The sequence below is a fragment of the Leopardus geoffroyi genome, chromosome B3 (assembly GCF_018350155.1).
Source record: "Leopardus geoffroyi isolate Oge1 chromosome B3, O.geoffroyi_Oge1_pat1.0, whole genome shotgun sequence".
NCBI lineage: Eukaryota > Metazoa > Chordata > Mammalia > Carnivora > Felidae > Leopardus > Leopardus geoffroyi.
The window spans coordinates 114,985,678-115,001,160 of record NC_059337.1 but is presented as its reverse complement, the minus strand read 5'-3'; the positions used below and the strand labels follow the sequence as shown (position 1 = coordinate 115,001,160).

The 15,483-nt window shown below is 41.3% G+C and overlaps 1 protein-coding gene across 4 annotated transcripts in view; it reads left to right on the top strand.

Moving 5' to 3' along the window:
* Positions 1–15,483, top strand: part of DCAF5 (DDB1 and CUL4 associated factor 5) — a 109,349-nt gene that overhangs the window by 59,664 nt on the left and 34,202 nt on the right. For all 4 annotated transcript variants that reach the window (XM_045448107.1, XM_045448108.1, XM_045448109.1 and 1 more), the window contains exon 6: positions 374–587. In XM_045448107.1, the coding sequence (XP_045304063.1) occupies positions 374–587 (214 nt within the window). The remainder of the gene's footprint in view (positions 1–373; positions 588–15,483) is intronic.

Below are 15,483 nucleotides of genomic sequence, written 5' to 3'. Positions count from 1 at the left end.
TGAGTATCATCTATCTGATTACGTAGTTAGCTCAGGCAAATGAAATAACTAATCATTTTAATATGTCTGTTCTCTCATGATGCTTTGTTACTTATTTCCTGTAAATTTATTGGTAATTCACCTTTTGGAGATTGAAAAGAGGAAAGACAGGTTAAATAACTTGGTTTGATGAAATCAAGGAGCCATTCTTATCCCATTGTTACCTTCTAGCCCACTGCATAGAAATAACCTTTCTTATACATCTGCCAAAATTCAGATGTATAAGCCTGACAGGAGATTCTGGACATATTTTGGGAAGAAGTAAATGTGGTATATTTTGCAGAGTCTTGTCCTACCTACTTCATGGCCAACCCCTATGCTTTCTGCCTTTCAGTTCTCTCCTGCGCTATGGTGGCAACCTGTCCCTCCAGAGTGCCATGAGTGTGCGGTTCAACAGCAACGGGACCCAGCTCCTGGCCCTGAGGCGTCGCCTGCCCCCTGTGCTCTATGACATCCATTCCCGCCTGCCTGTGTTCCAGTTTGACAATCAGGGTTACTTCAACTCTTGCACCATGAAAAGTTGCTGCTTTGCAGGGGATCGTGACCAGGTAGGTGCCCTCTGTCTCCTGTGTCCCACGTTCGTGCTTTCTTCTCAGACTGCTTTTTCTGTTCTTGTCTTTATTTCTCTTTAGCATCATGTCAGGTAGAGACAATTGAGGCAAAACAGTGTCTGGGGACATTCTAGCACAGTAGTGAGTTTCTCCATCGGAGCTGACGCCAGTGGGTAATATGAGGTACACACCATGAACCAAGACTGGCCACAATATATTTCTGAACAACCTAGCTTTGCCAGGTTTGTGAACAGATTTTAAGATTCTGAGAATGTGTCATTTCAAAAAAAAGGAGGGAGTCCATGGAAAATTAGCCAAAAAAAGAGAGACTGCCAAAAAAAGAGACTTTTTTGTGTATGTGTCAATAAAACACAATGATGAATGAAACACCCTAAGTACCATCCAAGAGACATATATCCTGAATGGCCCCTTGGGATGGCATCTTTTTCTTGGATAAGATGGGCTGAGCAGGTTTGTTTGAGAGGAAGCCAGATGCTGACTCTTTTTCTTTTTATTGCCAGCATCACAACTGGGAAGGAGAACCCAAGCTGTGTTTCCAGCCTTTTCACAGTCTCACTGGGAATTGAGACACTGATGTTGACTTAGAGCTGGCAGTCTAAAAACATGCTTGACATTCTTGCACCTGTCTGTCTTGGCCATAGAAGTTCTGAAGTGAGTGTCAGTGAGTGCACCAGTTGGACTGGTCTCAGTAATCAAGCCGAGTAAAAACAAATATGGAGGCATTGGTCAAATAAACAAATAGATTTTTTTTTTTCTTCTAAGACACAACAGATCTTATGCTATTTCCCATCTAGATTGGAAAAATAGAGTTCTTAGTCTCTTGCTAATGCTTAGTGTTCTCTTTGGGTTCATCAACCATGTAAAATTTTGACATATACTTCTCACGTGCTGTACTCACCTCTTTAGAGTTGACATAAAAGAAACCGTTCTTGGGGAACTTGTGAATACTCTGCCTTTTTTTTCTTTTTTTCTTTTTTTTTTTTTTTTTGAGAGGGAGAGGGAGTGTGGAGCACAGAGGATCCAAGGTGAACTCTGTGCTGACAGCACTGAGCCCAGTGGCAGGGCTGAAACACATGAACTGTGAGATCATGACCTGAGCCATAGTCAGACACTTAACTAATTGAGCCACTCAAGTGCCCCCGAGTACCTTGCTTTTAGAAGGCAGAAGCTAAGATTTTTCTTCCTAGACTGAAGTTGCTACATGCTCCCCAACATCATAGCTTAAAGACTAGTATAGGTAGTAGGAGCACAATAAATGCTTGTGGAATTGAATTGAATATTAAAGAACCTGAAAGTATCTTTTAAGTTGTCTAGACTAGGGATGTCCCTTTTATAAATAGGGAATATATATCTAAATTCAGAATTTATATTGAAGGCAATCTTAGGGCCTACTTAGCTGTGACACACTGGAAACCACTAGGTGTCCTCAGTTATGTAAACGAATGACTTACTTTCTACATGCTATTTGTTTCTTAGGTGGGAAGAAGCAGTTTCCAGACATGATCAGACTCACAACAGAACAGATCATTGTCTGCTCTTTAGATTGGTTGATTTAGTTTCATTTAGCTGTGGAAATGACAACCAAACCCCTCCCTCTCTTTCTTCCTTCCTTTCTTCCTCCTTGCCTTTCTTCCTTACTTTTAAGTTGATTTTCCATCTTTGTCCATCTCTTATGTGTGTGATCCTTATTTCAATGATCAATAAAAAGCAGGCACTAAATGTAATGGTTTATTAGGCTTTATTACCAGAAACACAGAGGCTGAGGGAAAGATGAAGAGGTAAAGGAGAATAGATGTTGTTTTCTTTTAGCTCCTATATTAGCAGCCAGAACCTGTCTGCGTGGAGCCCTTAAAAGACCCAGAACGTAGGCCTCGAGCCAATATATAGAACACCCAGACCATGGTTTCTTGACCTCTGCACTATCGACATTTTGGTTGAGTAATTCTTTGTTTTGTGGGGCTCTACTGTGCATTATAGGATACTTAGTAGCATCCCTGGTCTGTCCCCACTAGATGCCGATAATATCTCCCCCAGCCATCCCCCAGACAACCAAAAATGTCTCCAGACGTTGCCAAATGTCCTCTGGGAAAAAAATTGCCCCAACTGAGAACCTCTGACCTAGATTATAATTACCCATTTTGCCCAGACACACTGGGACAGGTATTGCCGTAGGCAGAACCAGAGAAGGTATTTTGTGATTTTCCTTGTTATGTACATTAACAAGATGTAGTTGTTGTTTTTTTAATTTTTTATTAGATTTATTTATTTTTGAGAGACAGAGTGAGACAGAATGTGAGCATGGGAGGGGCAGAGACAGAAGGAGACACAGAATCTCAAAGCAGGCTCCAGGCTCTGAGCAGGCATTCAATACAGAGCCTGATGCCGGGCTTGGACCCACGAACCATGAGATCATGACCTGAACCAAAGTTGGACATTTAACTGACTGAACCACCCAGGCACCCCAAAATGTAGTTGTTTTTACCTTTAAGGTTATATATAATGATAGAAACATTGAATGGCTTTGATTTTTTTCTGTTCAGATTTGACTACTTTATTATGTGTAATTTAAAAAAAATACTCATTTAAGTAATCTCTGCACCCAACGTTGGACTCAAACTCACGACCCCAAGATCAAGAGTCGCATGCTCTTGTGACTGAGCTAGCCAGGCACCCCTTAAGTATGAATTTTTATTCTGTGGGGAAAAATTTATGCGTACTGTATCCTCTCTGACAATCTAGATGCTTTTTGATTGGGATATGTGGTTTTCTGTGAAGGAGGATGTGAAGTCATTGACTCTAACTTTGGATCCATTTCAGAGGTAAAGTCTTTCAAGTCTGCTCATAGTCCCCATATAGATTATCAGAAGTATGTAACCTAGGGAATAGGAAGTATAGAGATTTATGTTAGGCTATTTTGTTCACTCCTTGGAGACAAAGAAATGAAATGTGGCTACTTCATCATTGTCTTGTCTCCAGTACACGAAAGCAGTGAGAGCACAATAAATATTTATTGAAGCAAATCTTGAATACTTTGGTCAATGTGTGGTTTTAGCTTTTGGTGGGCCTAAGGCTTCCCTAATTGTAAAGCAGAATTGATAAGTACCATTTTTCCTGCTTAACTTCCGGGGGCTTTATGAGGATGAATTAAATAATAGATTTTCAGTGAGGCTAATCTACTAAGCTTATACTTTCTAAGTGCTACACAGGAGGCCAAACTTACGGTCTCATTGCTGGAACATGTCTCTCAGAGGTGATTTATAAGCTCTGACTTTCCACACTCAGAACTAAAGCAGCAGCTGCTACAGTTATGGTATGATCCACAGGATTGACATGTATATTCTTTGACTAGTCCAGACAGGATCTTTTTTTGCTGCTTTCAAATTCCAAAGCCTATCCTTTCCTTATATTGGTCTTTATATTTGGTCTGTTCTTGTATACTTCGAGAACGCCCACAGCTGGAAGCTCTGTGCTCTGGAACTCTTCATTTAGTCATAGACTGGGTAACCATCCCAGAGAGGAATCTGAGAATTTCCATAATAGGAATGAACACGGTCAAGAAAGTGATCTATCCATCTGAGACAGTCTTCTGGCTTTTAATTACGGTGAGATTAGTCTTTCCACACAGATACTGTGCCAAAGAGCCTATACTTTTTTTTAAGACCATCATAGGTTCACTAGGTAATTCTTTAGCCTCAAAATGAGATTAACATCTCAAGAAATTAGACTCAGGGAGCAGCGTGTGAAATAGGCTGAGACTACTTTGTGTCTCCCCTATGCATATTGCCACCATTGTAGATGAATTCTAATTACAGAGCTTTAGAGATCATTTTGTATAGACCCTCTTCTTACAGATGAGAGAACTGAGGCTCAGAGAGGTTGGGTACATAAGTCAAGACATATATATGTGTGTAGCTGAACCAGGACTAGAACCTAGATTTTTGAGTTCTCTTTTTAATATTTTACTTTTAATATTTTTATTATTTATTTAATATTTTAATATTTTATTTTAAAATAATCTCTAGACCCAATGTTGGGCTCGAACTCACAACTCCAAGGTCAGGAGTTACATTACAGCCCTCTTCATTATACAAAAAAGTTACAACTTGATGCCAGCAGAAGCAAGGCAAGCAGCAAATATGAGTGAATTGGGTTAGAAGTAATCAGTAGGGGGTGGTGGCAAGTGTGGCCAACTAGAGAGCCCACCCCTTCTAAATATAAATGAATATAAATGAATCCCATCCAGGGGTGCCTGGGTGGCTCAGTCGGTTAAGCGTCCAACTTTGGCTCAGGTCATGATCTCATAGTTCGTGGGTTCGAGCCCCACATTGGGCTCTGTGCTGACAGATCAGAGCCTGGAGCCTGCTTCTGATTCTGTTTCCCTCTCTTCCTGCTCTTCCCCCACTTGTGCTGTTTCTCTCTCTCTCTCAAAAAATGAATAAATGTTAAAAAAAATTAAAAAAAAAAAATGAATCCTATCTAAATGAAGCTTTGACTTAGCTTCAGCCTATTGTTTCCATGAGGGCCTCTGGGTTTTTTTCAAAGGAAGCCAGAAATTAAGATTTTTAATGTGAAATCTCCTGATTTTTAGATGTTGTAACAAACTGCTACCTTATTGTATGGATAAAATAAATCTGTATACCATGCCTATTCTGCCTTAGAGCCACCAGTTTAAAACCTTTGTGCTTCAGCAGGATGTTTTTCCCTCAAGTTTAGTTTCTTGGTCTGTCACTAATTCATAGGTGAGTGGAGGCAATTCCTTTTTGCTATCTCCTACTGAGCCCTTCCTAACTGCATACCCCCTCCCCCCTCTTTAAAATAAAAAAAATTAAAAAAAAACCCAGGTATTTATTGAGCATCTACTGTGTGCCAGATGCTGTAGTAGACACGTGACTGACCGCCCATAATAACCTCTTTGATGTTTTCATTTTAGGGTCCTACATACAATCTCTCTTCTCTACTTTTGGCCAACAATACATAGTTTATTTCTAGTATAATTTTTTAATTCAAGTTTTATGACTTCTGTCATCAGATAAGGTGACATAAGTGACATCAGATTGGCTGGGCATCAACAAAAGCAATTAGGCTGGATATGGCCTTGAACTTTTTTTTTTTTAAACCAGCCCACCTTCTAGTCTTAAGGTATAGTGAGGAATCTTGCAGTAAAACAGCACTCCTTCCTCTGGAGGCTGCCTGAACCCAAGGGCTCTCCTCCTTGCTATCACCATCATACTTGGATTTTTTTTTTTTTTCCTTTTCTCCCTAAAGCCTGACTGGGTGCATTCTGTCTCCCAAGCTTCACACTCCCCTCGGCATACTCAGTGAGCCAATCTCTTAACAGTGTTAAAAAAGAGGACCAATTTTCCACCTGCTAGCTCTTCTGGCACACGCTCATAAGACAGCACCAGGCTTTTGTTCCCTTTCTTTCACAATTCCTTAAATGGTTCTTGCCCTACATTGTGAAAGTCCAGCAGAGCTCAGGCTTCTGGGAAGTAAGTCTTTCAGCCTAACAGGTATATGTGGCCTGGAAATGGACAGTGTGGCAATTTATTTTTATTTATTTATTTATTTATTTATTTATTTATTTATTTATTTAAAAAAAATTTTTTTTTCAACGTTTATTTATTTTTGGGACAGAGAGAGACAGAGCATGAACGGGGGAGGGGCAGAGAGAGAGGGAGACACAGAATCGGAAACAGGCTCCAGGCTCTGAGCCATCAGCCCAGAGCCCGACGCGGGGCTCGAACTCACGGACCGCGAGATCGTGACCTGGGTGAAGTCGGACGCTTAACCAACTGCGCCACCCAGGCGCCCCTATTTTTATTTATTTTTATTTTTTGAGACAGAGAGTACAAGCGAGGGAGGGGCAGTGGGAGAGGGAAGGAGAGAATCTTAAACAGGCTCCACTCAGCATAGAGCCCGACATGGGGCTTGATCCCACGACCCTGGAATCATGACCTGAGCTGAAATCAAGAGTCGGACGTTCAGCGGACTGAGCCACCTAGGTGCTCCCAGGGTGGTAATTTTTTAAGTCTTCTTTTGCTTTGGTCTTATCTAATGCCTCGCCTAATAGTTCCTACCTCTTGCTAAAAATGGGAGAGGGAAGGAAAGGGAAAGTATGATAAAGTTTTCTTAAAAGGGTTGAGCTTGGATTATCTGAGCACTGGGATCACTTACACAGGTCTTTCTTTTTAAGTTGCTAGATGGCAAAGCCCCCAAAATCATGAGAATGATATCCTAACTCATCCCCTGGAGAAAAGAGCTGACTTGTGCCTTGGGAGTCCAACAAAATGGCCTTGAATGCATTGCTTGGCCTCAGACATTACATCATCACTAAACCTTTCTGTGCTGACATTATATGGGTACGGTATAGGTGTGGGAGTTCACCAGTAAGTGTGCTCCAGGCCAGTGAAGCACTCTATAGAGTTATAACTTTGCTCTTTTTATAACTCTGTGCAGCCCTGATTAAGCTTACTGGAGGCATGGCATGCCATATATTCTCCTTTATCTGAAATAAAGGCATACTCTTGGTTTCCATCCTTTGGCTTGCTTTGTGACTTGAGGCTCATATTTTCTTTTCCTTGTCTTTCTTTTATATCTTAAGTGTTTTTAGCCCTTTAGCTTCTGAAGCACTTTCATTTCATGTTGAATCCTCCCAGTGACAGGCTTCACCCCCATGGGAAGCTGAGGCCTAGAGTGTTTGAAACGGCAGATGTAATCGGTCACAGAACCAGAACTAGACTGGTTCTTTTTTTGTTCTTTTTTTTAAGTTTATTGATTTATTTTTGAGAGAAAGAGAGCAGGGGAGGGGCAGAGAGACAGGGAGAGAGAGAGAGAATCCCAAGCAGGCTCTGCACTGTCAGGGTGGAGCCCAATGCAAGGCTTGAACCACAAACTGTGAGATCATGACCTGAGCTGAAACTAAGTGTCAGATGCTTAACTGCCTGAGCCACTCAGGGGCCCCTGGACTAGACTGGCTCTTGCTGTGATTGCACTCTCTTCCTCATAGACATGCAGCCCCCTGGGCTCTACAAAGCAAGTGTTGGTAGTGTCTTCCATGGGCTAATGAGAAAGTGGAATTCTTTGTATATATTATTTAGAAGACTTTATTTTATAAAAAAAAGCATGAAAATAACTTGTTTATTAAATCAGCCACTTATAACTCTTTTGGAATCCTAAACCTCTTTAAATATCTAAAAGTTATGAATGCTTATTTCAGGAAAATGTACATATGCACATCATTTTGCATAGAAAATTAGACTTTGTGGAATTCCTGAAACCTGGAGGTTCTAAGGTGTTAGCAATCCTGGAATAAGATTTTAGCCATGGATTAGGTCATCTTTTAGTCCATTTACTGATGCAGTTTTAGAGCTTAGAAAGCTTAAAAGATTTTGGAGTACATGCAGGCCTGTTAATATGGTCTGGTTTATAATTGTTCATCTAAGAAGGAATACTAGGTGTGCTGATTTCTTAAGAACAGTTCTTAAGTATATGGAGAACAACAGAGGGTTACTGGAAGGGTTGTGGGAGGGGCATGGGCTAAATGGGTAAGGGGCATTAAGGAATCTACTCCTGAAATCATTGTTGCACTGTATGCTAACTAACTTGGATGTAAATTAAAAACATAAATTAAAAAAAAAAAAACAGTTCTTAAGAGATTCATGTGATCTGGTGACACAACATGACAGTTCTTTTTTTTTTTTTTTTTTTTTTTTTTTAATGTTTATCTTTGAGAGAGAGAGGGAGTGAGCATGAGCAGGGGAGGGGCACAGAGAGGGGGAGACAGAGGATCCGAAGCACAGCTCTGTGCTGTGCTCAAATTCACTAACTGCGAGATCATGACCTGAGCTGACACTTAACTGATTGAGCCACCCTGGTGCCCCTAAAGAAATTCTTTAAAAATGTACTTTATTTTTTATTTTAGAGAGAGAGGGAGCACAAGAGGGGGAAGGGGGCAGAGGGAGAGAGAGAATCCCAAGCAGCCTCCACACTCAGCATGGAGCCCAAAGTGGGGCTCAATCCCACAACCCTGGGATCGTGACCTAAGCCAAATTCAGACACTCAACTGACTGAGCCACTTAGGTACCCCAAAGTTCTCCTTTAATGTAGTTCCTGGCTCAGAGACTGGGCTCTATTAAGAAATTCCTGGTAGGGAACAGTATAACTTTTCCTGTTCTACCTGCCCCATCCTCCTTCGAGATTTTACTTCCAGTACTTTTGCCCCTTTTTTGGGTGTCTTCAAACTTTGGAGAAAAAAGTGACATTTCTTCCTCTGAATGGTTGGAGACCCTTGCTTGAATGGAATATAAATACTCATATGCAGACTGAAATGAATGATGCCATCTCTCCACTTTCCAGACCCCACAGACAAAAACTGAGGCCCACAGAGGAGAGATTAGTTGCTGAAGGCCATTGGGTTGATTGCCCAGGTTTCCAAAAGACTTTTGCCAAATAAAAAATTCTAAGTAATGCAGGCTACTTTGTTACAAGCAGCTGTTGGAGATTTAGAGCATTTTTAAATTTCTTCCCTACTGATTATTTGACTATTATTGGCTGTCTTTATGGAACGTTTCTTTACTAATAGAATTTTTCCTACTTAGAACCCATAAAGGTTAGTTATTTTAATAAACCAAAGAATTCCAGGAGCCTAATGGAGCCAAAATGGCAAATGGTCCAAAGAAGCAAGAATCATGTAACTTTACATGCAAAAAATAGTGGTAATATTGGGGCGCCTGGGTGGCCCGGTCGGTTAAGCATCTGATTTCTACTCAGGTCATAATCTCACGGTTTGTGGGTTTGAGCCCAAGTCAGGCTCTGTATTGACGGCTTGCAGTCAGGAGCCTGCTTCTGATTCTTTGTCTCCCTCTTTCTCTGTCTCTCCCCAGCTCACGCTCTGTCTCTCTCAAAAATAAACATTAAAAAAAGATGTATTCCAATTCAACAATGAAATTTTTAAAAAATAGTGGTAATCTTACGAGTATGTCTATTTGTATTCTTTTTTCTTTTTTTTTTTTAATTTTTGTTTTTAATGTTTATTTATTTTTGAGAGAGATAGAGACAGAATGCGAGTGGGTTAGGGGCAGAGAGAGAGGGAGTCACAGAATCCGAAGCAGGCTCCAGGCTCTGAGCTGTCAGCACAGAGCCCAACACAGGGCTCGAACCCACGAGCTGTGAGATCATAACCTGAGCTGAAGTTGGACGCTCAACTGACTGAGCCACCCAGGTGCCCCGGTATATTTGTATTCTTTTGTGGGAGCCAATGGAATTCTATTTCTTCTACCATAAATCAGATAAACCTATGACTTTGACCATTTCCAAAGCAAAATTTCCCCAATTGCTTTTTTAAAGGGAACTTTATTTTTTTAATTTTTTAAAATGTTTTTTTATTTTTGAGAGAGGGAGAGACCGTGTGAGTGGGGGAGGGGGAGAGGGAGAGGAAGACAGGGGATCCCAAGCTGGTTCTGTGCTGAAAGCAGAGAGAGTCCCACGGGGGGGGCTTGAACCCATGAGCTGTGAGATCATGACCTGAGCTGAAGTTGGATGCTTAACCACTGAGCCACCCAGGTGCCCCTCCCTGATTGCTTTGGATGACATTTGTGGCAGGTACTGAGTGTAAATGATATGAGTATTATATACCAATGGCAAACCTTTTTCTGGAAATAGTCCTCTGGAGAGCACATCACCAGTTGGTCAATCGCATTTTTGTGCCTTTCTGACAAAAGGGCAGGAAGAAGTAAGAGTTTGTTAGATTTAAAGAGTAGTCTCTCCGCTGTTACTAATCTAGGCTAGAAAGCCATCTGGTTTTTCTATCCTAGTCAATACAGTTAATTAGACAGACATGCCATTTGTTGGAGTCTAATCAATTACTATGGAAGGAGCCTTGGAGAACTATGTAAGTTGATCAGTACTCAATGAATAGTAATTGATCGATGTTCCCTTCTTTATCAACAGATGTTGAGGAATATCAAATGTTGTGCAAATATACAGGCACACACTTAGATATATATACACTTAGAGAGAAATTGAGCAGAAAGATTTCTTTTAGCAAAAGGCCTGTTAAGACATTTATTGGGTTATTCTTGGAGCATATCAGGTGATGGCCTGTCCGTCCTGCCATCTAGAATTTCTTTTTAATGTGGATTTTGGGTGGGAAGAAGGGGGCAGTTTTTATTTATATCTATGTTTCTAAACCCAACGAGACCTTAGACTATTGATAGTAGGGAGTTATCTATGAATGTTTAAATACAGGTGTTAGGGAGAGAAAAATAGTTGCTTTGCTTGAAGATGGCTAATAAATTTGCAGTTTTGTTTTTTTCCAAGAAGCTTCTATTTAATAAGCAGTTTTGCTGTGGCAGGCCAAGCCAGGTTTAGATCCCTCTTTGAATCTTCGGGTTATTAAAAATTTCTTACAACTTGGGTGACTCTACAAAGGTGGTCTCTATATTTAGAGGCATGGGTTTCTCTTGGTATTGAGCTAGCAAAATGCCTTTGCAAATAGAAAAAGGTCTTTCTCAGAGCTTGTGTAACTTGAGAATACTAGGAGATGAAAGGGGCAGGAATTCCTGGAGGGGATGTTGGGCATTGCAGCAGCCTACCAGGGTAGGGTGCTGGTGAATGGCTGTTTTCTGGGTTCATAGATTGACAAGGATATGTAGGCAAATGAGACAGTGACAGAGTTCCGAATGCAGTAATCTTTTTTTCTTGTTGATGGTGGTGGCTCCTTCTTGAAATCTATTGAGAAGAACAGTTGTTGTATCCCTCTGCTTGAACAGGTTAATAGCTCCATACTGATAGTGGGTTAGAGAAAATGCACTGGCCTCAGGTTAACTCTATTTAGAACTAGGCTACTTCAAGATCAGTAAACAGGCTGTCCTCTTGGACTACACAACAAATGAACAGTGAGATGGGTCAGAGTGTGGCTAACCCTTAAACTTTGTGGCCAGCTGGGAAGGATTATGGAGGATGTGGATCCGTAATTTGTGTAATTTATGCTCGTTTTTGTATTGGTATCACCCATCTTACAAATTAAAATTAAGTACTTCTCCCATTCTCTGATCCGAAGAAACCTGTGGGTCTCCCACCTCCCCCTGCCTGCCAACCCCAATCTAGAGCATTTTGGGAAATGGGGTTTTAATTGTCTAGACTATCTAAAATATTTTTTCTCCTTCTTTGAAGCCCTGCCCTATTCATCTCAGTTAGGATATAGAGCAAAAGACCCGTATAAAGTGAGTTTTTAATTTGTCATTTACCCCTCACTGTTTGGAGTAAAGTCAAAGAAAAGACCTAAGAGGAGGTAATGAATTCTTCATATTCATATCCTCCCTTGGCCACACACTTAATAGCACCTTATTTAGTTTTTGCTTTTCTAAAACTGAATAGTAATCTTTATGTTTTCTCATGGTGGTGTTTTAAATGTGAATTTTGCTTGTGAAGTCCTCCATTACAAAAGGGAATAAAAATGTTAAACGTAGGAATTTGGGCAACCATTTTTTCCCCATGATGTTTTCTTATTTATTTTATTTATTTATTTTTATTAAACATTTTTTTTCAACGTTTATTTATTTTTGGGACAGAGAGAGACAGAGCATGAATGGGGGAGGGTCAGAGAGAGAGGGAGACACAGAATCGGAAACAGGCTCCAGGCTCTGAGCCATCAGCCCAGAGCCTGACGCGGGGCTTGAACTCACGGACTGCGAGATCGTGACCTGGCTGAAGTCGGACGCTTAACCGACTGCGCCACCCAGGCGCCCCTATTTTATTTATTTTTTAATTTTTATTTATTTCTTTATTTTTTTTTAAAGTTTATTTCTGACAGAGAGAGAGAGAGAGACAGAGCATGAATGGGGGAGGGGCAGAGAGAGAGGGAGACACAAAATTGGAAATAGGCTCCAGGCTCTGAGCTGTCAGCACAGAGCCGGACGCGGGGCTCGAACTCACAGACCGCGAGATCATGACCTGAGCTGAAGTCAGACGCTCAACCGACTGAGCCACCCAGGTGCCCCAATTTCTTTAAATGTTTATTTATTTTTGATAGAGAAAGAGACAGAGCGTGCGCAGGGGAGGGCAGAGAGAGAGGGAGACACAGAATCTGAAGCAGGTTCCAGGCTCCAGGCTGTTAGCACAAAGCCCGACGTGGGGTCAAACTCACAAACCATGAGATCATGACCCAAGCTGAAGTCAGACGCTTAACCGACTGAGCCACCCAGGTGCCCCTATAGCTTATCTTTTTTTAAGGGGTTATGTGCTGCTGAACCTTTCTGTTATCTAGGCCAGAAGCCTTTATTGCAGGTCAGCTTCAGATTCAACACCAGAATCCCTGGGTAAGAATGGCAGATACTATTTGAAATTAGATATCAAGGTAAAAAGGAAAAGAGAGAGAGAGAGAGAAACCCATACCTTCAGTTTCACCACTTGAGGCGATGTTCAATTTTCTGGTTAATTCAAATAATTATTATGTTTCTACGTTTGGGTATAAATTGTAAACTTTGGGTTTTTTTTTTTTTTCAACGTTTATTTATTTTTGGGACAGAGAGAGACAGAGCATGAACGGGGGAGGGGCAGAGAGAGAGGGAGACACAGAATCGGAAACAGGCTCCAGGCTCTGAGCCATCAGCCCAGAGCCGACGTGGGGCTCGAACTCACAGACCGCGAGATCGTGACCTGGCTGAAGTCGGACGCTTAACCGACTGCGCCACCCAGGTGCCCCGGGTTTTTTGGTACTGATTGGTGTTGATACTATTTGGTCTTTGCTTTCTTGCTCGTTTTTCCTTGCACCCCACAACAAATATTTAAATATTTGTGGGAGAAAGCCAATCAAGACCTACAGTGCCCATTTGTCCTCTTAAGGACTGTCTCTTAACAGGGCCTTAGTTGGAGGCTCCAGTCCGACTCCAGGAGGAGGTGGGCCCTTCCAACACAGCCTTAGAAGAGGGGAATGTTTCCAACTTCCCCGATGATGTTAAACGTATCTCTGCACTCAGCCCACTTGAAATAATCTTGTATTCCTGCAAGGCTTTAAAAAAAGAAGAAGAAGAAGAAGAAGAGCTCTTTTGGCTACCATATGTTTTAAATTAATTCAGAACTCCATCCCCTCTCCTGGAGTACTCTTCTCCCGATACTCCTATAACTTGCTCTCTCACTTCCTTCAGAGCTCTGCTTAAAATGCCATGTTATCAGAGAGGCCTTCTGTGACCACTGTATATGAAACAGAAATAACAAACTCCCAGTACTCCCTCCCTATATGTCCTAACCTCCTGTTTAATCTTTCTTTTTTTTTTAATAACTTGATTTTTATTTATTAAAAAAATTATTTTTTAACTTTTTACTCACTTTTGAGAGACAGAGCATGAGCAGGGGAGGGGAAGAGAGAGAGGGAGACAGAATCTGAAGCAGGCTCCAGGCTCTGAGTTGTCAGCACAGAGCCCAACATGGGGCTTGAACCCACAAACTGTGAGATGACCTGAGCTGGAGTCGGTGCCACCCAGGCACCCCTAATTTTTCTTTATAACACTTACCACCATCAGATACATACATACATATGTGAATATATATGTATATATATATTTAATATATTCTTATCTTTTTTTTTCCTCTACCCATTGTCCTCTCACATGTATATAATTTTTTCTGTCCCCATCCAATAAAATGTAAGCTTCATGAGGGCAGGGACAGCATCTTTTTTGACCAATTCTGTATTTCTTTCCTTGGAACAGTGCCCAACACATAGTAGACATTGGGTAAATATTTGTTTAATGAATAAAGGATGAACTCATTTTTATTTCAGTCTCCCACAGTCAGCAGTATCCCAGGCAGCCAATTTTTAATGCTGGAAGGGGCCCAGCAGACAACCATGAAATGCCATAAATGAATTCCAGGGCAGTTTTGTGATTCCAGTGTGTGAACACTTAAACGGTCTGACTAGACGGCAGTGGGTCAAGACCCCCGCCTTGGAAATCATCCCAAGCTGTTCCCTTGTGATGGTTCCAAGAGGAAGAGAGGGTCAGGAGTTGCCCTTATCCCTGAGGGGAAGCCTGTACATTGTATGCATTTTCTACATATTTTAGGAGCTGTCATATTAAATCCAAGAGGCCTTAACTCTGTGGGAGTTTTCTTCCTTCTAAGGCAGTCTTCTGAGTCAGCATTCTGTCTGGGAGTCCCTTTTACCTGGTCATGACTTTCCCCGCTGAATAGCTGAACAAATAGGCAAGCACTGATCCTTCACTATGAAATAGTAAACCTCGGATAAGCCCGGCCTTGTCTCACTTTTTTTTCACCTTTTCTTAATATTTGTTGTTTGTTTAGTTTGAGAAAGGTTGGGGGGGGGGGCAAGGGAGCAGGAAGTCTATAAAGTCTTATAGCCTCTTTTAAACATAGAGCATGAAATGAGATGTTGAGTAATAAATAAGTTTCATGCCATATATATATATATATATATATATATATATGTACATGCACCCACACAAATAATTAGTGGACAGTTCTTTTATGTTCTGTCTCCACATGTGTCTTATTTTGTGTTCCAGTTTTAGGTGCACATAATTTATTTGGAAATGTAGGAAATAGTAGAGGAATGGAGAAGGAAGATAGGGAAAGGACGAGTGGTTTAGCGAGCCAGCTACAACTGTGGGCAATTGGAGTTCGATCCTGAGGGGAGAGTGTATTGAACATATATTTCAGAGTTATTTCACCTGGGAACAAGGAAGCTGGAATATTGATACACCAACTCCCATCTGTCATTGGTTGAGTGCTGCTTCTGAGAAGTGTTCATTCACCAGAACAGCCTGCAGCCTCCTAGGCTTTGGCTTAGATAACTGGTTGGAGATCAGGTAGAGTACATGCAGCAATAAGGCCTGAGGGATATGAGCAGGGCATCAAG